General features: G+C 40.7%; 1 protein-coding gene across 1 annotated transcript in view; it reads left to right on the top strand.

Moving 5' to 3' along the window:
* The window catches only part of LOC111874742, a 50,507-nt gene extending 23,280 nt beyond the window's left edge, over positions 1-27,227 (top strand). Inside the window, exons 2-5 of the mRNA XM_023870488.2 lie at positions 8,864-9,030; positions 15,342-16,785; positions 17,800-18,037; positions 22,945-27,227. Of these exons, the coding sequence (XP_023726256.1) occupies positions 8,912-9,030; positions 15,342-16,785; positions 17,800-18,037; positions 22,945-23,516 (2,373 nt within the window). The 5' untranslated portion in view covers positions 8,864-8,911 and the 3' untranslated portion in view covers positions 23,517-27,227. The remainder of the gene's footprint in view (positions 1-8,863; positions 9,031-15,341; positions 16,786-17,799; positions 18,038-22,944) is intronic.
* The last annotated feature ends 454 nt before the right edge of the window (positions 27,228-27,681 follow it).

Raw genomic sequence — 27,681 nt, 5'->3', positions numbered from 1 at the left:
AAATTTGTGGGACGTCGAGGTTCCCACATTTTCTCTATAGCTAATCGGCTCACAGGAGGCGGTACTTATTTCTGTTAGAGGCTGAGTCGACTCTAGGGCCATAGTGCGGCTGGAAGGATTGGGTGAAATTGAAAAAGTCCACCACATCGGGACTCGAACCCGCGACCTTTGAGCTTGTAGCCTCAACCAACTACGCTACCGCATCTCCCCCTTCAGATACCGCATTTGTCCGAATTCCATACTGAAAAACTATGTTACGTTGCAGAAAGAAATGTAAGGAGACTAGCGTTTCGGTTTGCATGGCACTGAGTAATGCTGCCGGTTTCATAAGACTTTTCTATTAAAGGAACAGATTAATTTAAGTAAACACTGCTGTTTCTATTTTCTCTTTTGAATAGGGCTGTAGTATATTAATTAGAACGAATTACTGTCATAAAATGACGAAGATGTGGGTTATGAACCTTGACTTGGAAAAGTCGAAGAACGAGGCTAATTGTGTGTTGTATTATATAATTACAAACATTAGGAGAGATCTTCACATGCGTTCGGGATCCTTTTACATTGGCATGTCGGGTCTCTGGACGGTAGAGAGCGTCAGAAAAACTAATGGGTGTCCCATACACGAAGCTCGGAAATGAACTGTTGTAATGAAAAAATAACAACGTAAGCATTTGACCTAGAGAAAAATTCTTAGCCGCTAACTTAATTCACTGTCTTTTTGATGATATGAAAATTAGAGCAGATTAAGCTGCATTTTAGTGCAAATGTATGTTACTGGACGTTATCCGTCTTCCTGTTTTCCTGTAAAACCCCTTTATGTTTCTAATTAAAATCAGCGTTTCTGAGGCTGGATGTTATTTCCGCCCTGAGGTGGGCCCATTCGTTAGAACTAGACCCTATCTCCGGACGAAGGGTAATGTCCAGAAACATAATGTTTGTATTATTTCACCATCGTCATAAACTTTTATATCTTATTAGCTGCATTTTAGTGTTATTCTCTTCTCCTTAACTTGATCACTACCGTCAAAATAATATTTGAAGCATACAAATTAATTATCATTATTATTATTAAATATGTGGAAAATGGAGGTACAGTTCCATGTATTTTCAACTTTGGAACTATATGGAGGTGATTAGTGAGCTTCGCGCCCTGGCCGCTTTAACCTACGTGAACGAGTTCGCAGCACCCAGTGCTCCCAGAGTCACACGTCTTCACAGAATTTTGCTGAATTAAGCACACGGACACTTTTACTTTTGTTGTTTTTGTTGTTGGATTTAGGACAGATCGGACAGACCTTCACATCTTCATTAATGTTATTGTTGTTATTGCGGTTTTTAATCAGGTTTTCGACCATTTCCCGGTTAGCATAATGAAATAGTAGGATCTGAGTAACTTCATTCTCCTCAGTCAGTCCGCCCAGGCCCTGAGCCCGTTACAGTCATGTTTGTTGTGTATCATCTTTTCGGAGTGGAGTATGGGCCTCTCCTTTGCAAATGCCTTGGTCTTTGTCAAGAGTTTAGATTATTACAAATTAACGGTTATAAAACAACATGGAGTAACATTATTTACAATTGTATACATATACATTATATACAAGGCCACTGTCAGTTCAGGCTTTGAAATGCAGATAATTGGTAATGTTGCGTAGCGTATGTCATATTAGCCGTCAGTCCGAACTGTCCCGCCAAGTTTAGGCATTTTATTTCCTCTGTCGATCTTCGCTTTGGCTTGTGTTGCGTACACTTACGTTATAATTGTTTTGTATAATTGTACACACTCGGACAGAACGAATGAAGACACGGAAGAGCAGCGACCATACTTGGCGGAGAGATAAGGACTAAAACAATTTATCATGAGAAGTTTTATCTTCTGAGATATAACGCCGTACAGTATGTTAAAATTGAACCGACAGTTCGAAGGAGAACGTCACCTTCATCTTCTTTGTCGTCGAATTAAGCATGCAAGAAACCACCATGAAAGCAGGCGACAAGAAGACCTCCGCTTGCTCCCAGAAAGTAGAACGCTTCATAACCACCGCTGTGAGAACACCAAACCCTATAATTTATCACGAAAATTCTGACGGATAAAACATTTTAGTCAATAGAATATCGTAGACGAACACATTATTTACAGGAAATGAAGATGAAACTAAAAATTAGGAAGAACTGGGGGTCAGAATGTCAATAAGAAGACACTGAAGAAACGAAAACAGCGACAACAGGCTGCGGATGGGGAAGGCGGTCTGCACTGTCACGACTACACAGGCATTGCCGATGGCTGCGACTGAAAGTAGTCCAAATGGATGACATAATGGCATCATTGTCATCGAATTCGCCTAACAGGTTGGCGTAGCGGTAATGCCCAAGACTCGTATTCCGGAGGTGCTCGGGTCGAGTTTCTGCTGGGTCACCTGCCGTCTTGGCTGGGTTTTCCTGCTGTTTTCTTCAGTCGATCCAGAAATTTCTGGATCAGCCCAAGAGCACTTCCTTCCAAATACTTATCGTCTAACTACTGACACAGCGCTAAAATAACCCTCAAAGAGGTATTAATTTAAAATAGCTCCGTTGTCGTTATGTTAGCAACGTTCTCCAGGTGAAGCCTTCATAGACAACCCGAAGGCGAAACAGAAAATATTATTAGAAAAATCCTCGGTTGTAATGTGAGTTGAGGCTGGTATCCGCGATAGTCAAGTCATTACTATATGCGTATATTTTTTCAGTAAAACAACAATAACAAAAAGTGCGATCCACAGCAACTCAAACCTTTCCTTTTAATTCCAGTAACTAGATCAGGAAATTTGTATCCTTCCTTGAGTCCTTTGGTTTGTTTGTTTGTTTTTTTATTTCCTGTTACTCTCAGACGATTTCTGGTACAGCTGTTTTTCCTGGAGAGGCAATGGAGAGGCACTGGGTGCTTCGATGGAAGGATCTTAACCTCATAGCTAAATTTGCAGGATTATCTGCAGTTTTACAAGTTCAGTAATGTATGAAGTGAAGTCATTGATATGCCTATTACCTGCTACAGCTACAGCTCATCAATTAATAATGTATAAGTACATTTTAGAATATTCCGGCTAACACACTGAAATGAGTATAATCCGTCATAATCAGTGATTTCTACACTACGAAACATCTTACAACAACGGCCACTAATCTGGCAAGCGATTTCAGTCCATTACAATTACGTAACTCCACAATCTGGCTGTGACGTGTCACACAGTTTCTGTTGATATTTATTGCAATTCTAAAAGAATGTTTCAGTGTGTTCCATATTGTGGCTAGTATTTAAGTCAGTATACCACATATAGCCTCGAACTGTTGCCCGCGGGGCTCATCTGAGCCGTGAGATAATTTCTTGTACAAGACTTTCACTTTGCTATACTGGTCAGAAGGAAAAAGAAATATATTAACATCCAAGAATAAGAGGAGAAACGCCGAATGTCTCGATCGCAAATTGAAATTGTTATGCAGTGAACCACACCGCAGTCTCTGAATGATGAATGAACAGTGCTCAGCTGATAATTAGAATAAACTTGCTGTGTCAGAAGAGAAGTAGTGACTTTGCTGGAGAAATCTCAGACTTCATTGTCAACTTGGAAGTTCTACGAACCTGCATCCGGCAATATGCATTTTCTTTCCACGGGTTATTTATTACTTTAACAAAAAAGCATATTTTTAAAATTTTATATGAAAAATTGACCCTTCCGTTTTCTATTCCTCTCCTTTACATACCTACTTCATTCAGTATATGGGCCTAATTTTTTCCCCCTTGACACTACAGCCCCAGTGGTTCTAGGCCTACCTCCATGAACTTCTCCGTTCACTTCGGTTTTTCTAGATCTTACACATTCGGTAGGATTCCTTGGGCGGGTGATCAGCTCGTCCCAAGGATGGGACTAATTACTTTATATAAAACATACTACGGGCCAGTGGGCTTGTACTGTTGGTCACAAAGGACTCAGGAAGCATTTGAACGTCTGTGGACTTTGGTTTTATTCTAGTAGCATACATTGTATTTATTTAGTAGTATATTTAGGTTCATTTTACGCATTCGTTTATATGACTCAGCAAAGGGGCCAACTTGTCGCAGCATTTCGTCCAGCCATTTCATTTCTTCGGCTATACAATCTCGGTTTGATTGGTTTTCAAGCTTTATTTTCTTGCTCCTTCAGCAGAATCGAAAATATGAAGTCCTTATCCTGCATTATTTATCTGGTTTTGGTGCATCGGTAAACCCAAATGGCAAATCCGGATGTGTCCGGAAACAGTATGGACCATTTTCAGGTGGCGAGTCAATCTCCTCGCCTATCGCTGCAAACGCAATTGCTGAATAGCATTTTCGTGTGCGTTTTCTGTAGATATTTGTTTCGCGTGTGTCCCCTGCAAGTAGCGTTTTGCGAAATCGCTCCAATTGGCAAGGAGCGGAAAGACACAGTATGTAACCATTACAGGCTCAGAGCTCTGCCTCTAATGCATAACACGTGAAAGGTAATATTGTCCCCGTGTTTCATCGAGTACCACACCATGAAGACGTGAGAGAAAGTGGGACATAGCTCCATGGATTCTTAACCTCTTCACTAGGTGAAAACGAATGGTCAACTTCACGCCTCGGATGCTTTAACTCCAAGGAAAGAGTCCCAGATACCCATTCGTAGGAGGCTGGGTGGACCACAGAGCTGGCCTGGAAGCTGTGGAGAGGATAAGGATTTCTTGGCACTTCCGGGAATCAGACTCATTGGTCATCCATCTCCTAAATTAGTCTCCATACTGACTGAGCGTGTTTGTTACAAACTGACGTGTGAGTACCGTTGATTTGTTATTAGAACACAGAAGAACCAGAGTAGTACCCAGTTACCAGTGGAAATTAATATAAAGGTAAAAGTGTCATTTCCAAAACCAAGAGGTAGAAAACAGGGCGATGAAAGATGTACTGAGTTAAGGGGGAGAAATATTGAACTGAAGAGGCAGGCCAAGTACCGAATCAACACGACTTGCAGCAGTGGAGACGTGTTAAGGAAGAATTGTGCGTTGCGCATTGGGGTCACACATCCGCATGTTTCAATGTGCATAACTCAGGAACACAGTTTGAGACTAAACATGACATACTGAGAACACATACGTGAACCATTTGAGTTCCTGTTATATATAATTAGCACGGCAAACTTAACTGAGCGTTGTAGATCGACTGAACCGAGGAACGCAAACACATATTTCACGCTTAGTCATGTGCACAAGTGTATTGCACCTACAGTTTTATACAGCTGCACCAGCGCGCCTGGTATTAAACTTATTTATTTTCGAACAGTCGATTTTAACAATGTTTTTCACAAGGAAATAAATCTCATTTTTACACTATTTATTTTATGTAGGTCACTGTGTGTCTGGTTATTTAGAATTAAGTCTTGAATAATTTCACAGGTTACTAACAATAAAGAATGTTATGGCGTGAGGGGGGCATGGAGGTACCTCCACCGCTTCCACCACTGTACCTCTCTCTAGCTGTCGCTACACTTATCTTCTGCCGTGATGACGGAGGGCGAGGAAATATCCCTCTCCGTCACCCTGTTTAGTATGCTGCCACCATCTTGGTAATTCAAGAAATCTCGTACTTATCTTAGCTTGCATTACTGTCTGGGTTAAACCGTAATTCGCTAAAGCTTTGGGAAGTCCTGGAGTCTTTGAGGAAGAGGGTAACACTCGAGGATATGTGTGGTTGAATTAAACTCGTACACAGTCCTAGCCTATTCTATTTACCTGCGTCGTTATATACACTATATACACACTGTGCCGACGTTTGTCGGTTCGTCTTACATTGGGAATAATCCTGCAGCGTCTCATCATGTCCACCTCCTGTCACCCTGCTGTCGGTATTCTATGCTTGGAATCGCTGAATGAACCTAGCCCATCTGATTAGCCTATCTCTCCCGGGTTACACTTTACTCTGTTACACTTTACACTTAATGATCATGGCTATATGAAGATGGTTTCACTTACTTGAGCTGAAGAAGAGGAGGCTCGCCGTCACAACCCATCGTCCACTCATGGCCACAATTGTAATACTAATGTAATAATGACATTAATAATAATAGCGTACTAGATTCGAATAGAATCGAATCGGATCGAATAGGCCAAAGCAAAAAGCTAAAAGCCAAGAAAAAGCCCCTAAAATGGTTCGTCTCGGGTTTTTATAACCTCTGCTCGCTGACTCGTCGTCTTCCGGGTATAGGGTCCTCCTACCCTGACGTGATTTTGGGTCGGTGTGGCTTGATTATTGGTTGTCGATCAAGAAGGGGTTGACTCTTTTGGTAGGCCGCCTCCTCCTACTCAGCATTTTCCGTCTGCCATAGTGCTTATGGCCCACTTCATATAGCCCTTCCGCATTGTCAGCGGTTTACGCTGCCGCGTTAACATTCTGATTAGTCAGGAATTGCTTGTACTTCCTTGTAGACCCAAGCTCTCCGGTTCATGGCCTTATTACTGTTTTAATCTTACAGTCTAATTATTGTGATTCCAAATTTACCCAAAAAAACTACATCTACATGTACGTATCCTTTGCTCCATCACAAAGAACAAACAAAACAAACTCCGTGGTTTCAGTCCGCAATCCAACTATACCGACCGAGCGACCGCCGCTTGTCGGCGAATTTAGTTCCAAGTTTAGCGGATATAGGATGTCGCGTGGTCAGCGTAACGAATCCCTACGGCCGTTAATTTCGGTTTTTTAGACCGGAAGGTTACTAACAATTTCATGTTTAAATTAAATTTAATAATGATCATACGTCTTATTTCAATCCTGATCTGCAGTCTCCACGGAAGTAGAGGAGTTCTTGAAAAGGTTGTAGTTGCTTAGCTGATCGCTAAATTATCCGCCGTTTATTGAAAAGAAACGTTTATTACTGTGTTTAAAGAATCCCCCCACTGCACCTATCCTCAGCCAGCTGAATCCAACAGATGTGGAAGTTAGAACAGACAGACTGTGTAGCGACTTGTCTGGAAATTGTTCTTTAAGCCGTGCATGTACATGAGGAACAAAAAAAACTGATAATTAAACACAAATTAAAACTTCTATCTCTTGCTATTTGAGGGTTTGAAGACATTTCATGGTTTCTGTCGGAAACCGGTAGAACAAGCCATAACATTGCAGAATTCAACCTCGGAAATGCTCAGCAGCAATTGCACTTCTTACATACCTGCTGCCCGACCGCGACTAACAAACAAAAACAGGGATGCGAGGATCCTGTCAGAATGACATATGTTGGCGTGACCTTTTGACACGTGACGGAAATTTTGCGCTCTCCTGATAAGTTTCTTTTTCCCGCTTGGCACTACAGCCCCAGTGGGCCTAGGCCTACCTCCAAGAACTTCTCCGTTCACTTCGGTTTTTCTAGATCTTACACATTCGGTAGGACTCCTTGAGCGGGTGATCAGCTCGTCGCAAGGCCTCTACCTATACATAAACACAGAAAAACGCACACAAACATCCATGCCCTGAGTGGGATTCGAACCCACGATTTCGGCTTCCGAGCGAGGGAAGACATTGCACGCCTTAGACCGCTCGCTCCTGATAAGTTCTGACCACGAAATAATCCGCTCATGACTTAAGTTAATAAAGAAATATCTTCTTCTTTTTCTGTTTCTGTTGCTCCCATTTGGAGCATAGGGCACCCGTGAAGCGCTACATTTCACTTTAGTTTCTTAATCTTAGGCAATCGGTACGACTTTCTGGATGGGGTATCAGCCCGTCGCAAGGCCCCTATCTAACACAGACATCCACGCCTTGATTACGATTCGAACCCACGATCCTAGTGTCCTAGCGGGCGAAGACATTTCATGCTGTAGACTGTGCGCCCGCTCTGATCGGTAGAGAAATGTCAGACTGTGTAAAACCAAGCGAAGAAATTCTAATCAAACCTCCGTTTGAGATTTATACTTCACATTACACGTATTTGACGTAGGATATGGCATTTCGATAAAATGTGAACTTCAATCATCGTGGCTTCCTAGACTTTTTGTTTGGATTCTGGATAACCGAGAAAACAGTGCCTTATTTTAATGAAAGCTCCATGGAATTAGCTTCTTTAGAAAAGGAATGTTATAGGCTTGAAGAGAATGTTTGGACTCGAGACAATTTAATAGGAGAATGGAAATAATTTTACGAAGCAGTTCATAATTTGTACTCGTCAGCTAACGGGCCTATTTTTAAGTTGATTACGTTCTTATAGATTTGATTGTTGGGAAATGTAGCACGCATTGGGGAAATGATACAATAGCAAGAAACCAGCCTGAAGCAACTAACAAAATTCGTGTGACTTTGACTTAGTGCCTGCTGCCTCCTTCTGCTAACTCCTTGCTTGGTTTATTCTTCTATCCTGAAGATTGAAGCGACATGTTCCTCATAAACATAAGACGATTTTCAACGGACTGTACGGCGTTATATCCCAGAACATTGAAATCTTTGTAACTATTACGTGAAGAATGTCAAGTCCTGCGCAGTAAGAGTCTAGGGCGATGTGGTTATTGCGTTGGACTGGATAAAGGCAACGTTCCTTTGCTTAATTAGTTTAACAATTAAGCACTACGCCATGGCGTCTAAAGGGGGAGTGGAGGTATAACTCCACCACTCCTTGGCACTAGTTGGACTAAATAATCTGAGCATAAATAAATGTTACATTTGTCACCAGAGAGAAGTTCGTGCTGGTTGGTTTCAGGCTGAGCAAAGGTATAGATGTTGTTGTGTTCTGCACCTGCGATATTTATGCTTTGTTTAAATTCAAATGAAACTCAGAATTTAATTAACTATGTTGTGTTCTTCCCGAAACCACAAAAGTGGCTTCATAAACCGCAGCGCTTTTGTTTCTTGCAGACATGACGGGCGGTGGCGAGGGGAGTGGAGAGCCGCACTAGGGGCGACATGACCGCGGCATCGCGGGGCTGCATAGTGCTGCCCCTGCTTCTGCTGTTCCTGCTTGCGCTGCCACATCCCGCCGTGCTCCTAGCAGTCAGCCACCTCGATCTGGAGTCACCCAACACGTAAGTCAAGTGATCAGCTACTCACTGTGCAAGAGACACAATACAGGCTACTCTGTTTCAATTATAAGAGCATTATCATGTGTGGATTTTATTCAGGCCTGTACAGAGCAATTCAAGATTAAGTAAAAACTTAAAGAAAATAATACAAATTAGACTATCGGAAAAATACTCATGTAACGCACGCAGACTGATAGTCTCTTGAATTGCATTACAAACTCTAAGGACACTCAACATGAGTTCTACGAGCTACATGGCCGACGATGGTCCTATACTTCAGCTTTTCGATGGCATTACGAAATTCTCTTTGTGCATTTGTAACGAAATTAATTAATAATGTGTCATTAGTTTCTGAAAGTTTTCCTTCATTTTTCATTACACTGTATCACTTAAGGGTGAAGATAAATTTGTCTCTGTGCTTAATTAGTTGAGCAGTATGTCATGAAGACGTATGCGAGAGTGGAGGTATAACTCCCCCATTCTTGGCCTCGTCACTAGATTGAGGTGAGTGGTCGGCTTCACTCTTCGGCCGCCTTACTCCCGAGGAAACTGCCCTCGGTACCCATTCGATAGGAAACTGGGTGAGTCAGAGGGCCGGTTTACACCTTGCGGAGAGGAGAACAAATTTGCTTTTGCAGTGACTTGAATGAACCCTGGCCGTCCAGCCTGTAGCCCGTCGCTATACAACTGAGCTATCTGAACTCCTATTAATTGAGGGTATAGATATATTTTTAGGGGTATCTCTCCAAAAGTTTTCTTTAAAATTTATAAAGGCTTTGTTCCTTACACAATGTTTATGAACAATTGATTTCGAGAAAATCAGTAATATAATATTATTTATTAAGTATGTGCCGTGGAAAGCGTTGTCAAATTTCCAGCTCTTGCCTTGCCATGTAGTTCATATCCGCCCGGTTTACAACTAATTTCACGTGCATATATGTCAGTGCTGTGGACGGACGTCATGCATAAACCAAGCACTTCCTATGCTGCCCCAAGGGTCGATTTCTTTTTTTTTGCTTGTGATGGCTTCATAGGGTATGTGATATAGCCACTGGGCATTTTGTCTTAATTTCGCCGAAGGAACTGCTTCAGTTTTCAGAATATTACGCACCATGTACGGAATAACAAAAATTATCATGATCTTCATCAGAATTTTTAGTAGAAATATAGTACAGTTGAGTTACATGGGTAGCCAGTACTTCTCTTTTTGTATACTCGTACACGGTGACGTTGCCTTGAAACAGATAACGCAGTTAAAAAGAATTGCATAAGCAATGATTCGTTCAAAGAGGACCCGCATCTGTTCACATTTCGTTGTGTGTGGGCTGTTTCCACGAGGATCTCCGTTACGCTTGCTCATCATTTTATCTCAAGGTCGGATGTATGGACTTGTGGCGTGAAAGCAGCTGTTTATAACTAAGTCAGTTCCATTGAGTAAGGTCCTGCTTGAGGAGCCTATAGTCGCTCTGCTAGTCCATAAATTCCTCGACTTTTGTGTAACGTTAAGATTCATTACCTTGAAGAGACTGATCCTCTGGGATGTAACGCAATGTATTCCGGAAGAAGGTGGGCTTGTTCCAAAGTACACAACACTGAAACCCAGAAGATCGTACTATTCATGGTGAAAACATCAAGTAATTCGCTTCCGTGCTCGCCACTCACCTCTATACTGAACAAGACTAATACTTTTAACCCAGAGTAGCATTCATTTTATATTCATTTAGATATTATTCTTCCAACTACGCGTCCATCTCGTAGATCATCTTTTGCCTAAAACTTTGCCAACAAGGATTTTATATAAAATTTCTCAATGTTTGTTATCTTCTGAATAAAATGTTTGCTTTGGCTTTATGGGCAAGAATAACACAGTGACACAATGAGAGTAGTTTGTGAAGTAAAGATTGAGCAAAATGTAGGTAGGAATGTAATCCATATCGTAAATATTTGCGGAATGAATCAAGATACGTGTTTAGTGTCGGGATTTGTTCAGCGGGTCCTTTGTAAGTGAGTCTGTAGCACCTCTTACAAGGTGCATCTTTCGGGGGTAAATATGTCAGAACTGTGGAGTACTGTCAAAGTTGGTTCAGGGCTGAGTCTAGATACGTACTGTTAGTCAGTAGGTCTCCGACAAATATGGAAGTGGAAAGAAGCGTAAAATTCTAGCAGAAAATAGAAATAATTATATTAAATTAACATGTTGTTCAGTAGACCGCTGTCGTCCTAGTAAAAGACTGTCGCCCAGAAGACGCATTACCAGGTAAGCGAAAGCCTTTTAGCAGGCCAGGATTTTCAATAAACCTACCTCAAAACATGAGATGATTTTGTTTAATATTCTATTAGTAAAGCGGGAGGGTGTTTTCAAAGGAACTCGTCCCTAACTTCGATCTGTTGCCGGTTATCATGATTAAGTCCATTATGGTTTCCCTCGGTTCCTTCAGACAAACTACGTAAAAATGTTCAAACAATGGCCATAACTGCCTCTTTCTTCATACTTCCCGGCTCATCCATTATAAACCACCTACAGCTCCTCACTCGACTCCACGTAATACGTGTATGAGCAGTTGATACAATATCGAAAAACAGCTGAGTGATCAATGAATCGTATATCTATATAAATAAAAATTTTAAAGATGCTGTGTAAGATTTTAACAACAAAATGCGCCAATACTGTACTGCGCGCGCAGGTTGCAGGAAGCAGTAATTCTACCAGTAGGTTGATCTACCAACAGTAGTCTCTCCGTGGTCAGTTGTCGGTATTTTCGTGAAACGCGTTTATTTAGAAGAGCTGTCTGAAAACTGTGTTCTAAGCATTTTTCAGTATTGGGATCTGTGATTGGATTATGAGCATCTGAAACAGTGATCCTAATAGGCCTATCTACTAACGTAGAACTGCGTACGGATACTTCATGTAAATAAGGAAAAAGTTGTCCCTGTGCTTAACTAATTGAACACTTAGCCACGAAGACGTATGGGATGCTTAAATTAAGTTCTCAGTATTGTGTATGTGAAGTGTAACATGCCAGAAAGCAATATATTTTCTTAACGAACAAAGTAACCGACACATATTTCATTAGCATGCCTTGTTTCGCAAGCAAACAACCAACATAAAAATTTAGTTTACGAGTTCTCCGAAATAAAACAATGTGTTGCTTAAAGTAAAGTAGGAACTGAGTATTTGTGTTGTCATAAATGTGATGAAGGCACACTTTAACTAATAATATTTTTTTTGTTGGAGTCCCTGTGAAATATAGGCATTGCGCATTACTCGGAAACAATTTGCTTGCGTCATATCACATAAGTAACTGAGAATTCTTGAAGTTAACTTCTTTCACAATTCACTTCAGTACATAAATATGAAGTAAGCAAAGTTTTTCCAACTTCATTCACACAAGCAATGCTGATTTACTAAGTACAGCTGTAGATATGCAAACTTACATTTGCTCCTCAGAAGAAATTCAAATTGTTTCAAAAACCTGAAGATGAATGCAGGTTGAGACTTCGAAATATTGATACACGTTTACCAGAATGCACTTTGCCACAACTCAGACTATCTCATGAACACTCGCCACAGTCTGCATAACGCATGAACACACGCCACAGTCTGCATAACGCATGAACACACGCCACAGTCTGCATAACGCATGAACACACGCCACAGTCTGCATAACGCATGAACACACGCCACAGTCTGCATAACGCATGAACACACGCCACAGTCTGCATAACGCATGAACACACGCCACAGTCTGCATAACGCATGAACACACGCCACAGTCTGCATAACGCATGAACACACGCCACAGTCTGCATAACGCATGAACACACGCCACAGTCTGCATAACGCATGAACACACGCCACAGTCTGCATAACGCATGAACACACGCCACAGTCTGCATAACGCATGAACACACGCCACAGTCTGCATAACGCATGAACACACGCCACAGTCTGCATAACGCATGAACACACGCCACAGTCTGCATAACGCATGAACACACGCCACAGTCTGCATAACGCATGAACACACGCCACAGTCTGCATAACGCATGAACACACGCCACAGTCTGCATAACGCATGAACACACGCCACAGTCTGCATAACGCATGAACACACGCCACAGTCTGCATAACGCATGAACACACGCCACAGTTTGCATAACGCATGAACATACGCCACAGTCTGTATAACGCACATATCACATTTCGAGCTACATGTTCAGCACACATACATTAACATATATGTACCAAATTTCGGTAACAGTTTTGTACTCGAGAAGTTATGGTAATGAACACAATTACCATTGCCATTTTCATCACTACGAACATTATGTTGATTTATATAACTGCATGATGATGTTTTCAATAGATAATAGGTCATTTTGAAGAAATTGTTAACGACGATGAAACGTGCTGTTAGTTTGTATAGAAGTTGGTGTCTTTTGAACAACATACCAGCAGGAGATTGAGAAGGATTAGATAAAAGGTAAAGTCGTCCCTGTGCTTAACTAACTAAGCACTACGCCATGAAGGCGTATTGGGGAGTGGATGTATAGATCCACATTTTCTTGACCTCAGCACTAGCTGGAGGTGTGGTCAGCTTCACGCCCCGGCCGCTTTACCCCAGAAAAGAGCACCTGGTACCCTTTGTATAAGGGGTTGGGTGGACCACACTTCCTGTCTGGACGACATGGAAAAGTGAAAATTGTTGACCCAACAAGGACCCTAACTCCGATATCTCGGTCGTCCAGCCCGCAGCCATTCGCTATCGCGGCTCCGAGAAGGATTAGAACATCATCAAAATATACTTCTCGTATACCCAGACACTCTTGTATGTGAGGCTATATTCATTACACCTTGCCATTCCTGTCTTCACATACTTTCTTTCTCATGTGTTTGCTGGGTTTTAGTGTATTCAAGTCACAAATCTTTAAAGCGGCCATGTTTTTCTTATCGTAGGTTGGCGGTTTCTTCTTTTGAACCGTGCAAGATCTCTCTTCACAGTTTCCTGATATGCAATGTTTAAACTGCTGGAAAGATAATAATAAGAAACAGTGGTCTCCTAGTGTCGCCCAGTGACATGGTCTTCACATAGATTTCCATTTAGATCGAACCATTGGAAACTGTGACGTAATCTCTCCTTGGATTTGTGAGACTAGTACAGAATTTAATTTTGTATGATTTATAATAGACCAGTTCTTATATTTAAGCCGGTCACGGTAGCCGAGCGGTCTAAAGCATGTACTGTCTTCGCTCGCTTGGAAACCGGGATCGTGGGTTCGAATCCCACTCAGGGCATGGATGTTTAGTTTGTGTGTGTGTGCGTTTTTCTGTGTTTGTGTGCAGGTAGAGGCCTTGCGACGAGCTGATCACCCTCCCAAGGAGACCTACCGAATGTGTAAGACCTAGAAAAACCGAAGTGAACGGAGAATTTCATGGAGGTAGGCCTAGGCCCACTGGGGCTGTAGTGCCAAGGACAAAAAAGTTCTTATATTTGCCGTTGTTTACCGACTTTTTCAAAAACGTTAAAAATTTCAGGACAGTTCTTACATCAGTAACTTTCGATTTCTTAGTCCTGAAAGTTTCGTAAGCTTATGCTACGAGCAACCGGGGCACGTATTTCTCATGAGCTGTTTTAGTCTGGAGTGCAAATTCAAGATGTTGAGAATGTAAATATGGCGTGCGGTTACACGGATTGGAACCTGATCATTCACACACGGCACCGATTTTTTAAGGATCGTTTCTTTTTAGATTTCTGCGTTATAATAACGAACTTCCGTTATTTTGTGGCTTCAGAATTTCGGATTAATATTGCCGTGTATACTCAGTGTACCAGGGAAGCAGAATTCTAGATTAATGTTTCCGTGTTCTAAAAGTTTGTTCTTTCTGTGTTTCGGTTTTATAACCAGGATTATAACAGCCATGAGAGCCGGGAGAACACAGTCAGTATAGCGACTAGCTACTGGCTGGATGATCGACGGGTCAGAATTCGAGACCCGGTGGGGTCAATTATTTTTATTTCTCAATGTTTTCAGACCGGCACTGTGGTCCATCCAACATCCTATCCAATGGATACCGGGGGCTCTTTCCACGGGGGGAAAGCAGCCGGAGCGTGAAGCTGACCGCTCACCTCCAACTAGTGCCGAGGTCAAGAAAACGTTGGTCTCTACAGCTCCTCCCCTATACGCCTCATGGCGTAATGTTTAATTAGTTAAGCACAAGGACAACTTTACTTTAACCTTATTAGAACAGCCATGTCATAACGTTGAACTGTCTGTGTTTCGAGGCATCATAATCCCGGATTTGTCTTCTTCAGGGTTTGTGATGGCAAGGGGAGCTGCGAACACTTACCTGGGGCGGAGCGCTCCCGTCTTGGGGACCACCTAGTGGACTGGAAGGATCGCAATTGCCTTTGCGACGCGCAGTGCGCTCGCTACGGGGACTGTTGTCTCGACTCTGCACACTTCGTAGCGGCGGAACAGCGTCGCGGAGCTGCATCCTTCACGTGCGTCGAGCTGCGTCAGTTCGGTGGAATCTACATGTTGACATCATGCCCTCCTGAATGGAGCGACAGTGGAACGCGGCTGAGGTGTGAAGACGACACCCCCAGCTTGAGGGACCCACTGGCTACGATGCCAGTGACAAGCCATCGTTCAGGACTCACGTATCGAAATGTGCATTGTGCCCTCTGTCACGGAGACATTTATCCCAATAGCACAGATATATGGAAACCAAGAATTGAATGCCCCAGTCTGATGCAAAGTCTGACCCCGAACTTAACAAGTTTAGATATATCTCATGCACTTTCCTTTGAACAGGAACAGAATTCGTGGGTGATTCGTCTCCCCACTCAGAAGGGCACCAAAACTTACAATTGCAATGTGGACCCTGTCCTTCCAGATACGTCTGAACACATTGTGCGTCGATGTCCAACAGCCATTATCCGCACATGCGCACTCAACTGGACAAATTCGGACGTTAGGAACAGGTGTGAAGCCTACACGGCCCTGGTGTTTTATCAGAACGATGGATACAGGAATGTACACTGCGCCATCTGCAATAATGTACCGATCCAGAACTTGGCCTGTGTTAGGGCATCAAGTCGTGTATCAGTCTATGGAAAAGAATTCAGTCCTAAAGCATTTGCTGTTCTGTTCGATCTTTCCGGTGATTCAGGAAATATCGTTGGCAAGGAACGGCCGTGTTCTAGCAGGGATCAGCTGTATGACCCTTTCTTCAGGCGCTGTCGTGACGTAGTTTGTTCACAAGAAGGACAAGATTACATTGCCGGCCATTGCATGAGTGTTCTTCCTGTCGTTGACTCAGGTGAGGTTTATCCTGCAAACAGTGGAGGATATCGCAACGACAGCGGTGCTCTTACCGACGACAGCAAGTCTGATTATTTCCTTCAGTGCCCCAAGTTTCTTCTTGAGCCCGAGGAATACGCGGTGCTGGACGATGGAACCGTCAGTGTGCCCGCCTACCATCGCACTTACCCACAAAGCCAGTTTCGTATTAGACACGACAGTCGTTTGGAGATATGTACAGATGAAGGAGTCGAGTACGTGGACAAATTCAACCCGAATATGAGCTACGTGACAATGGCTGGTTTGGGCGTCTCAATTATATTCCTGGTGTTACACCTGACAGCATTTATCCTTCTGCCTGAATTAAGGAACCTCTCCGGCAAGAACCTGGCCTCGTTATGCTTCTCACTTCTCGCAGCCTACACCGTGTTCATAGTCGGCCAGTTCCTCGAGGTAAGAATTCAAGTAATTAACTCTTAATGAATAAATATTTCTATTCCATTATAGCTCTAGAATCCTTTTGTTGGGCCTTGGCTGCTTTTTCAGTTTCTTAATCTATAAACAGACGGCCCGTCGCAAGGCCGCTACCTACACACAGAAGAACACAAACTCAAAATAAACAAAAACAGACATCCATGCCTTGAGTGGGATTCGAACCCACAATCCTAGTGTTTGAGCGGACGAAGGCAATTCATGCCTTCGACCGCGCGGCCACTGTGATCGGCCTTAGTAAGTGGGGAAATGAAAATTACTATATTTTGAATGCCAGTTACTTCGCACATCAGTTACGAACATACATTCGAAATTCTTTGTTTCGAATAAATTATAGCATAGCGAGAGAGGCCGTAGCGTAGCGTAAGAGTCAAATTAATACAATTTTTTCGGATAATCTTGTTGTCGCCATGTTGCGAATGTCTATTTTCCCTTCTTTTATGCTTTTTTTTTAATCCTATGGTTGTGGTTAAAACATGCTGGAAAATTTAATCGTGCATGAAGACAGAATGAGAGGGAGGCGAAGCTCGGACCGCAGCTAAGCCCTCTTCCCCTACCATGGTACCTGCTTTCCATGTGGTAGGAAAGCATATAATACGTAATTTGAGCGCCTGGAAACAATTTATTTGTAAGATTTGAGGTTCTCACGATGGTGATTATGGAAAGTTCTGTCTTCTGTGATATAACGCCGTTTAGTCCGTTGAAAGTCAACCGACATTTCGGAGATACATCTCACCTCCATCTTCAGTGTCGAAGAATAAGCGAAGCAATAGAACAGCGTGAAGCGGGAAGAGATCATAACTCTGGTACCATTCTATACGGTATGAATTAACGGGAATATTAAACTAATCACCTCCACCTACTACCGATGTCAAAATTTCTATGTAATTTACCTCCTATATTGCACGGAACTTAAGGTACAAGTTTAATTTATCTTTGAAGTAATTTTCAATAACCGTCGAGTTCGTATTTCAGGTTGGGAGCGGGTCGTGCAGTGCAGTTGCCGTCGTTACTCAGTACTTCTTCCTGGCGTCCTTCTCCTGGATGCTAACAATGGCCTTCGACGTCTGGCGGACGCTGCGTCTTGCCACATCTGAGCTGCGTGTATCTGCTGGGAAGCAGTGGCGGAAGTTTGCTTTCTACTCCTCATGGACCTGGATGGCGCCAGCCGTCTTCGTAGTAGCAGCCGTCGCGACGGACTGCGCTCCTACAGGTAAGCGTCATCAGATGAGGTAAGATTAGATTAAGAAGGTGGATATTAGATGAGCCTTACACCTGGACTCTCTACGTTAGATATTCCGCATTCTCTTTCTAAGATTAGCCCTGTAGCCATCCTTTACTTTGAATGAAGGGCAGCCATTTTCTTAATGAAGCTGTCCGATAGTCATGAAATGGAGTCCCAGATGACGAAATCTTATTTCAGCTAGAAACTCAGTCATACTGGACATGTAAGGCTATTACGCTTTTGTTATTCAAATTTGGCAGGTGGAAATTCTTACTAGTCCCAGTTTCAGTGTGTGCCCAAACAAGGGCATCATCGGAGGGTGGGGGGGTGAGTCAGGGGTCTGCCTTCGCCTCGGATTTCTCTGAAAAAACAAAATTTAAAAAAGGAGAAAATGTACAAATTTTTAATATTAAAAATAAAAATGATGTGTAGTATCCTGAATACGATAGACGATCATTAAAACTAGTCTTAAACGACTTAAAGGTAAGTTTTAAAACATATTTTCTGGCTCCCCCGCTCCCCGGGAAAAAACATCCCAGGTGCGCCCATGTCCTATGAGTATTTCTGTTAACTGCCTCAGCTGCTGTAATTGTTGAGCATCAGAGGAGCCGTCGTCTCGGCCAAAGTTTGAGGAAGTTCAGTGCTGTCTCAGGTCCTTGCGACGAAATAAGAAGACATCACGTAAAGCATCCCTGGCAATGGCGTTACGTGTTTTCAAATGCTTCGGTCTGTGTGGCGCAGCTACCAGAAACTGAAAATTCATTATTCCTCAGGTAAAGTTGTCCTTGTGCTCAAATAATTTATCAAATATGGGGGAGTGGACCTCGGCACTAGTCGTAGGTGAGTGGTCAGCTTCAGGGCCCGACCGCTTTAACCCCGGGAAAAGAACCCCTAATACCCATTAGATAGGAGTCTGGGTGCGCCCCAGAATGGGTATGGACGACGTAGAAAGGATAAAAACATTGGCACAGTTGGGATTCAAACTCCGACCCCTCGGCCGTCCAGCCCGTAACCGGCCGCTATACTGACTGCGCTAAGAATAGCTTTCACTACTAGATATCAGGTTCCGACTATGTTAAATATGACGGATATAAATTGAAATTTTCATAACGATTTTTTTTAGTAATTATAATTTATAAATTATGATTCATAGAGTCTGCTGTCAGACCCTATATTTAGCTGTGATAACTAACTTACTGGAGGAGGACCCCCTTGAGAAGCTAATAACTGCTTAGCTAGTCTAGAAATTCCCAGAATTTTCTGGAACCCGAAGGCTCCCTTACCGTTTACAGAAGAGACCGTCATTTATTCGTTTACAGAGCTAAACGAATCTTGTCAACACTGTCCTCATATATGGATGATCTGTTTTAATATTATCCGTCATTAATTACAGGTTTTACCAATGGCGTCATTGCATCAGGTTTTTCTTTTCTTACCGAAAGTTATATGCATTTCTCTTCTATCTTATGTTTGTGACATGGCCCAGTCATATCATTCTCCTTGATTTGATCATAATTAATTATATTTGACGAGGAGTACAAATTATGAAGCTCCCCGTTAAACAGTTTCCCTCCTTACTTGTTGCTTTCTCTTTCTTAGGCTCAAATATTCTCACTAAACCTGTTCTCTTCCTAGCCGGAATTACTGACATCCAACTGGAAGGTAAATGTAAATTTTGCGCGGGCTCCATGTTGTTATGTTACAGTAACTTAACTAATATTTCAGTTTTAATATTTCGGCGAATCATAATATAATAAATACTTGCATGAACTGTATTTATCACTTCACAAAGCTTAAAGAAACCGGTCCCTGAAATGTTTACTTCATAGTGTAGGCGCTAAAAGAATCATATCAACTGCATGATCACCAGTTCTCCGTCTTGGATTATAGTTGGGAGTGAACGTTTTGTATTAAGCTCCGACCGCCTTTATCCATGGACTAACTGACAACAGTTCTCAGTATTCTGTAAATAGTTTCTGCATATGTCGGTGAAAAGTGAAGTTCTCTTTAGACCTGCTAGTAAATTTGTGATGCCCTGCCAGCTGTTCTGTAGGCAGAACACGATAATGCATAGAGGAGAAGTTTGTTTTTGTGGAGAGGCAGCTGTTTGCTTAACACGACATGGACAGGTGGGTGCATGTTCTCACTGAGCACCTGTCCATCTTCCACTCTCCCAACATGACGGCATGCAAGGGAAATACACTGCAAACTTTCCGGTATGTAAGTGCATTTTGTCATTTCCTTTTTCGTTATCAAGTTCACGAAGTTCTGACGTTATTTACAGAGAAAATGACTGGCGAAAGAGAAGGGAGGACTTTGTCGACGTCTTAATAAATTTACTGAAGGAATATGTTAGAAAAGTGACTCGAAACAATCAGTGCATACTAAAATTTGTATAATTGCAAATTCAGTACGTGAAATTTGAAGTTCTTTTGCTTAAGCGGTAACGCTCCTCGCTTATATTGGGAAGAAGCCCGGTTCGAATATGAACAATCCAAAGTAAAGTCTTTTATGGTTCTACTGAATTCCTCGTGAAATTAATTAAATAATTTTCCTGGGGAGTAAAGCGCGGTCGGGGCGTGAGGCTCACAACCTTACCGCCATCTTTGAGCCGATTGTCCAGGTAATGTCGGACCCTCAACGTCTCACAACCTGTTCACGGCCTGTTACAAGGATAGCTTTACTTATTTTTACTGATTTCTTCGAGGAAAATGAAGGGGCTTTGCTTTAAAGTAGATCACGATCAGTTTCTTGCAGATCATTCTATATTAGATCATTTTAGACCACATAATCTGAGTTATGGATAGCGTCGCTCATTAAACTGCAGACAAATCTGAAGTGCTTGTGAAGGTGAAGATCACAATCTTCTGGAATATTACGCCGTGTAGCTTGGTAGGTGTGTACCAACGATTCAGAGGATCATGTTGATATTTTCAGGATAGAAAGTAAGTCTAACACTTACTGTTCTACCTGAGGATGGAGGTAGAAAGTTCCTCCGAAATATTGGCACCCACCTACGATACTACAAGATGCCACATCGCAGAGAACCGCCATTTTCATTGGAATGCATTTGAGGCTCAGAATTACAGTACTGACAAGATATACTATTTAGTGTAAACTCTTACTTTCGGGGAATATTTCTTCTTCACTTATTAACAATTATCCATATACCCTTCCAGAAATTTATGGGTTGAACTGAACAGAACCTGCTGTATTATGTAGGTAAGGAACTTCGTTTCTAAGTCTGAACGAATAACAGATTTCTAAGACGTTTAACAACGAAAATATTTGGGTCTATGATAATTGGTATAAGACAAAATTAGGCGTAAAAAACCGTTTATACTCGTTCTCTTCTCATAGTTCTCAGAGGATTGTTTATAGAAATGTAACTGGTGAGAATATGAGCAATGGATGGGGAAGCAAGAAATGCTTTGGCCTATAGGATAATATTTATCAGCAGTCACAGGGCACTGTATCTGGGAAGCCGAGATGTATATGGAAGAATAATAATTTTACATTGGATCTTGGGAGATGTGGACTGAAGGGCTAAGAACCGGACTGAAGGGCTAAGAACCGGACTGGACTGCTACATGATAAGGTCCAGTTTGCGGTCGTCACAGACCGGTCTGACAGCTGTCAATAATTCGTCTGCACAGGAACAGTTGGCCCATTTTTACCACTTGAAGCGATACAGTCATACTGGCTATCTGTTACTCAGTTTAGGTTACGTACGAGATCTTTCTTTGAATTACCGAGCGGGTTGGCATAGCGGCAGACTCGTATTCAGGAAGCACTCAGTTCGAATTTCGACCCGGTCACCGGCTGCCCTATCTGATAATTTTCGCTGTTTTTCTTAATAACTTTTGGGACATATAAAGACAATACACCAATTATACCACAACCACTCGATTACAAATCTTTTCCAATTCATCGTCTATCAGTCATACAACCATTCGACGCTATATAGTCTAGACACTGACAGCGTCTTAGAATCAACAACAGGAAGTCCTTAGATTTCAAATTGATATATTTTGTGATTATTTCTATATATAAAATAGCTTAAGCATTTTCTTTCAAATTAATTTACATTGGATATGTAAGCTTGACGCAAATAATAGAGATGAAATGGAATAGTCAATCATTATCATCATCATCGTAAACATTGGCAAAACAGATCTTTTTGAGCCATAGCCTTCCTTAGAAGATTCTGCCAGACTTGCCTATTCCGCTGTTGAGTTAGACCATCTATTTTTCACTCCTTCGCATTTATTAACATATTTTTTAACAGAGCAAAGTCTTCAGCCTTATGTCCAACCCCCACCTGGAAGACCAGGTATCTGTATTTATGTTCTCCGGTGACAGGGTGGCCCAGTTATGCCCTTCAGGCCCCTGGTCCCTCTTCATCTCCTTCTATGACTAGCAGGACTACGGTGGAGGTATTCTAAACCGCCTCCATACAGGATTGCAGAGCCAGTAGCCAAGTGAAATCGATAAGTAGGAATTATTGTGAAGGTAGCGTGGCGGTAAAGTATTAGATTTAAGCTCTACATTATGGAATAGTAAAGAGACGAGAGAATGTTATTTTATTTCTGTAAAGTTATTACATTATATTTTCAAACAAGAAGATGTAATCATATTCCAGTAGAGACGGGTGAACTTTATATCTGTGGAAACTGGAGAAATCCGAGAAGATCTGATAGCACAATCTACTGGATATTGTATGTATTACCACCGTCCTCATGCCTCTCCCCAGTAGGTTTAAGCATTGTGTTTTCCGAGGAGAATATTTGCATACGTCATAAGTCAGAACAGCTGTTACTTACAATATTTTGTTAGGATTAGTGTATTGTTTTTAATAATATCTGTTGTACGGTCCTCTATAAACTTGTTCACAGGTTCAGTTCTGCAGGATTTCCGACCCGGCTTCGGAGTGAGGAATTGCTGGTTTAGCCACCGGTACGCTCTGCTGGTGTTCTTCGCGCTACCGCTGGCGCTGGTGATGATCCTCAATATTGCCTTCTTTTCCTCGAGTGCGCACATGATCTTCTCGACCACGTCTACAGCTCGCTTCACTTCCAGCAGCGGAACGCAGCGCGACTTCCGCCTGTATATCCGACTGGCGCTTGTCATGGGTCTCACGTGGACCGTGGGCCTCATTGCTGGCTACCTTAACGTCGAGGGCCTCTGGTACACGTTCATCGCCCTCAACACTCTCCAGGGTCTCTTCATTTTCCTTGCCTTCACCTGCACTGAGAAGGTGGTTAGGGCCTTTGCTGACACTGCCAGCAGATGCTGGAAACGAAGACAGCGTCGCGACGGCTTGCGAGTGGATGGCAAGCAGCACAGGCCACCTTCATTTTCGTGGTCAGGATTATCTAGTTCGAGCACCAGGAAGTCTCAGTTGGGTTGTAGTAGTGAATCGAGTAGCCAACATAAGGAGCCACCAAGCATGGACACACTGTATTAAGAAGCAAAGACTGCACAGAATATCATCTAGCAAACAGTGTGATCGAACCGAACTTCATTCTTGGTTGAATGGTTACTACCATTAAATCAAATTTTGACTGAAATAACCATTTGAGCTGGTATGAGCCCTCTTAGGAGACAGAATGTAATTATTAATAGAAGCGTACATTACACATGAAGTGTAATTTGTGTGCATAGAGATTACCATGACTTTATTATGTTCCTTCAAGTATGGTCAGGGAATCGAGACATTAAAATGTGATAATTGGGATTAAAAATTCCTTAAACCCTTTTCTAGTAATGTGTGATTTTGAAAGTGATCTTCTGGTTCTTCAGACTTCCATTCACAAGGGTAGTGCTTAGACGTACATGAACAAAGCAAATATAAGGTGTAGTTCTTCACTGAGTCAAAATGCCGATTATCTAAGCAAAATTTTGGAAGGTAAAACTGTGATTAAGACTACAATCACATACTCTCTATCATAGTTAATGCATGAGACAACAGGTAGGCCTACATTAATACAGACAGCAGATTCTTTTGTTCAAAGATAGTGTATTATACAAAGTTTTCGTTTTATTTTTGGGATTGGGCGAATCTTTGACCCTTGATATTTGGGCCGTAAGTGACCCATTTTACCAGCACTGAATCATAGATGAGAGAACCGAAGCATATGGTGGAATGAAAATTGGTAAGGGAAACCAAAGTACTCAGACGAAACCTATCCCAGTGTCACTCTGCCCATCACAGATCCCACATAAAATGATTTGCAATTTAAAGCTACCACGGTCAGAAGTCATTGACTTTAGGTATGGCATAGCATACTAAGGATTGCCTGTTCCAATAGTCATATTTTGCCTGTGAATTAAATGTTTAATCTGTACCAATTCAGAATCTCCTGAAGTCAATTTTGGATGTAAAACTGAATGACAAATTAAGATCTAGGTTTATAGAAAAGCATGGAACCACAATCTTTATGCTTCGAAAGTTTTGAATAGGATTATATTTATAGAACTGCATTTCATTGCCAGCTGCAAAACAACTGCAATATCTTCTACATGTGGAAAACAACCGTGACTAAACATGTCTGAAACTCATAGTGATCACCTTATATAGACCATAATGTGAACATCATGCCAAGCAACATTTCAGAATCTGTATGTTGTGTACTATATTTATAAGATGGAAGAGGTAGCATGAATGTAGTTTTGCTTCTAACAGTGTGTCTGTCTGTGGGTTTAATGTTTATAAATATCGGGGCACAGATAAGTTACTTGTAAATTTGCGCAGATTTCTCTTTTGTTTCAGCTGCATATGTTTTAAGCAATCTTACCTAATAATTTTGAAGTAATTAATAATAATATAGTGTCATAATTAACAAAGATAAAGTTTTACACAGACTGTTATTAATCAAATTCTCAATATGCCTACAGAAATGTTAACAGTCATTTCAGGGGAATGCAATTTTGTCAGTGACAATGCATTTTATTCTTTGAATATGTAAGATTTGTAGCTTTCATATCACATAAATGGATAAAAATTTTCTTAGATGAATGGCTGAGTCAAAGTTGAGTTAAAATCCAGGGTTTTGTAGACTTGCTCTGTCTTTATCATGTTCTCAACATTAACACTGATGGGGACAAAGTAGATCTCTAAAACAATGGTTTTTAATTCAACAAAACAAATTGTTTGAGAGGATTTTAGTACACTGTATTTAAATTCTGCCTAGAGCTTGCTATACACTCAGAGGAGAACTTCACACCTTTTATTCTGATATAAATTCTGTATTGTTATGTTCAGTGGAATGAGTAGATGGTAGTGAATCTGGTTATGTATTAACCATTGCCTCTTGTAAAGATTATTGTGGAAATCATCTTTTGTAGATACACTGTCAACATATTTTATGTGAGGTATGCAAGAAAGATGATACCAGATAATATCTTAAAAGTACAGGAATTTTCAGTTTCCATAATATGACCCTGAAAACGTATGATTCACTGTATGCCTGTGAAATGAGAATATATCAGTATAATGTTCAGTAAAATAATACGCACACTACTGACTTAAATTAATTTGTTAATGGAAAGCAGCAAGATACATTGCAGAAGTCCTAAAAAAGAGAGAAAAAAGGAACTTGCTACTACATGACAAAAATTTCTTTGTCCAAGCTACAGCCAAGGTGCATGTGGATGCTGCCTTTGATTTAAATGTTCTTCAAACATTGAACTTATTAAAATCTTATGATTCTCAACATCAATATAAAGGGACATGTGCCATCAAACACAGATTTCAATCTGAAATGTCCTTGTATTTGTTTGAGGGACCATTTAACTGAAATGGTAGATATGTTAATTGTATGTTTAACACACTGAGTTTGGAATAAAATTTCTTCTGAAATTATTATTTTAAATTTAATGAATATGAAGGACTGAACATTCTATTTATTATAATTAATAAATAGGTTAAATAAGTTTCTAAAAGCATATGGAGTTGGAAAGCACATTGGAATGTTCAGTACTGTGTTCATTTAGAGTATAGCTTATTTTCCCGAAGTTAGAACTGATCTTAATGGATTTTTATTCTTTTTTATTGTTGAATTCACTGAAACTTATTGAATGAAGGCAACAAGCACAAATTGATTGCAGATAATTTATGTGAATCTAGTTCTGAAATTTATGTGAAAGCGCATTTAACACATTTGCTTTGTTTTGATATATTTATATAAGAGAGTGACCTAGCATACATAATACTTCTCCAAATTTGGTAATTTTAATGTAGTACCACAAGTAAGAAAAATGGAAAAGACTGGTGTCCAGAGAATATTTGCCCATGTAGACAGTATTTTAGTATAGGAAGGTAGTGATTAATTAAATTGTTGCTTAGTAACTTCTACTGCCATTACATTGTTTTGTATGATTTTATGTAAATGTTCTTTGTTTCTATATTTGCAGTGTTTTTAGTTTCATAGTTACCATTCTATGTAATCCTTCCTTATAATGTTTTATATAGTTACCAAACATAACTCAGTAATGCTCTTCACTTATTTTGTTTTTAAAGTGAAGAAGTTGTATTAAGGAAAATATATTTACTCTTCAGTCTCTGACTTTCCTTTTCATAATTTTGACTTCCAAGTATCACTGTTATTCTTATACAAAAACTAAATTTCATACAATAAATATTTTAGAGGTAGAAAATTCATGTTTTGTATGGACTTTAATTTTGTTATCATGATTTTCCTGAGCATTCTATGTTTATATTTTGGAATTCATGCAATCAGAAATGTTAGATTTTAGTTTAATCTCATTGAGGAAATAAAATAACCATTCTGTGGAATTTATTTACCGAATTTTACATATTTTTGAATAGTTTTTCTACAAATTTCCAAAATTCTCACTGATTTTGTACATTTTGATGGCATATTGATTGTATATATAATCTTATTCATCTTACAAACGTAGTGTTTTGCTTATTATGGAATTATACATAAAAGTCTATTGTAAATGTGCATCTATATTAAAAATAAATAATTCATGATTTTGTTTTCTTAGTGACGAAACTTACATTTATGTAACCTCCTCATTTCATTTTCAGATATGCATTATGTCAGCAAAAATTTCACAGTCTTGTAAAATACGTTCTGATACTTATGCCACCATACTGGCTAGTAACAATTTTACTAGCCTGCATAATTTTGGACACACAAGATTTCTCCAGTAACAAGTAAGAGCTGAAGAAGTGTTTGATTGAAATACATATATTTCTTAATATGTTCTTAATATGTACTTTTCATTCCTTGTCGACCTTTATTGTCCATCTACTGTAGAAACAAATATCGTTGCAAATCAAATCACATGATAGCATCAGATTGCATAGAAGAAGAGATTATGTTTCCTCATGTTTAGCTAAACACACTCCATGTCGAAATATATTTTAAATAAACTCTCTATACGATATGGCCCTATTTTATGTAATATAGGTGACTACTGCTATTTTTTACCATGATAGTGTTTTAGAAATTTTATAAACTTAAATTTATGTTTCACGTAGAGCAGAGACTGTCATACATACCAAAAGTGGGTTTGTCTGACACATTTGATTGTGACAATTCATTACTAAATTTGTTTGAAACGTGTCAGAAGGATTAACCATGCGAAGAGACAGACATAGA

Source organism: Cryptotermes secundus, unplaced genomic scaffold (genome assembly GCF_002891405.2).
Source record: "Cryptotermes secundus unplaced genomic scaffold, Csec_1.0 scaffold390, whole genome shotgun sequence".
Taxonomy (NCBI): Eukaryota; Metazoa; Arthropoda; class Insecta; order Blattodea; family Kalotermitidae; genus Cryptotermes; species Cryptotermes secundus.
Note: the sequence above shows the minus strand (reverse complement) of the source record. Positions and strands in the feature narration are given on the sequence as shown.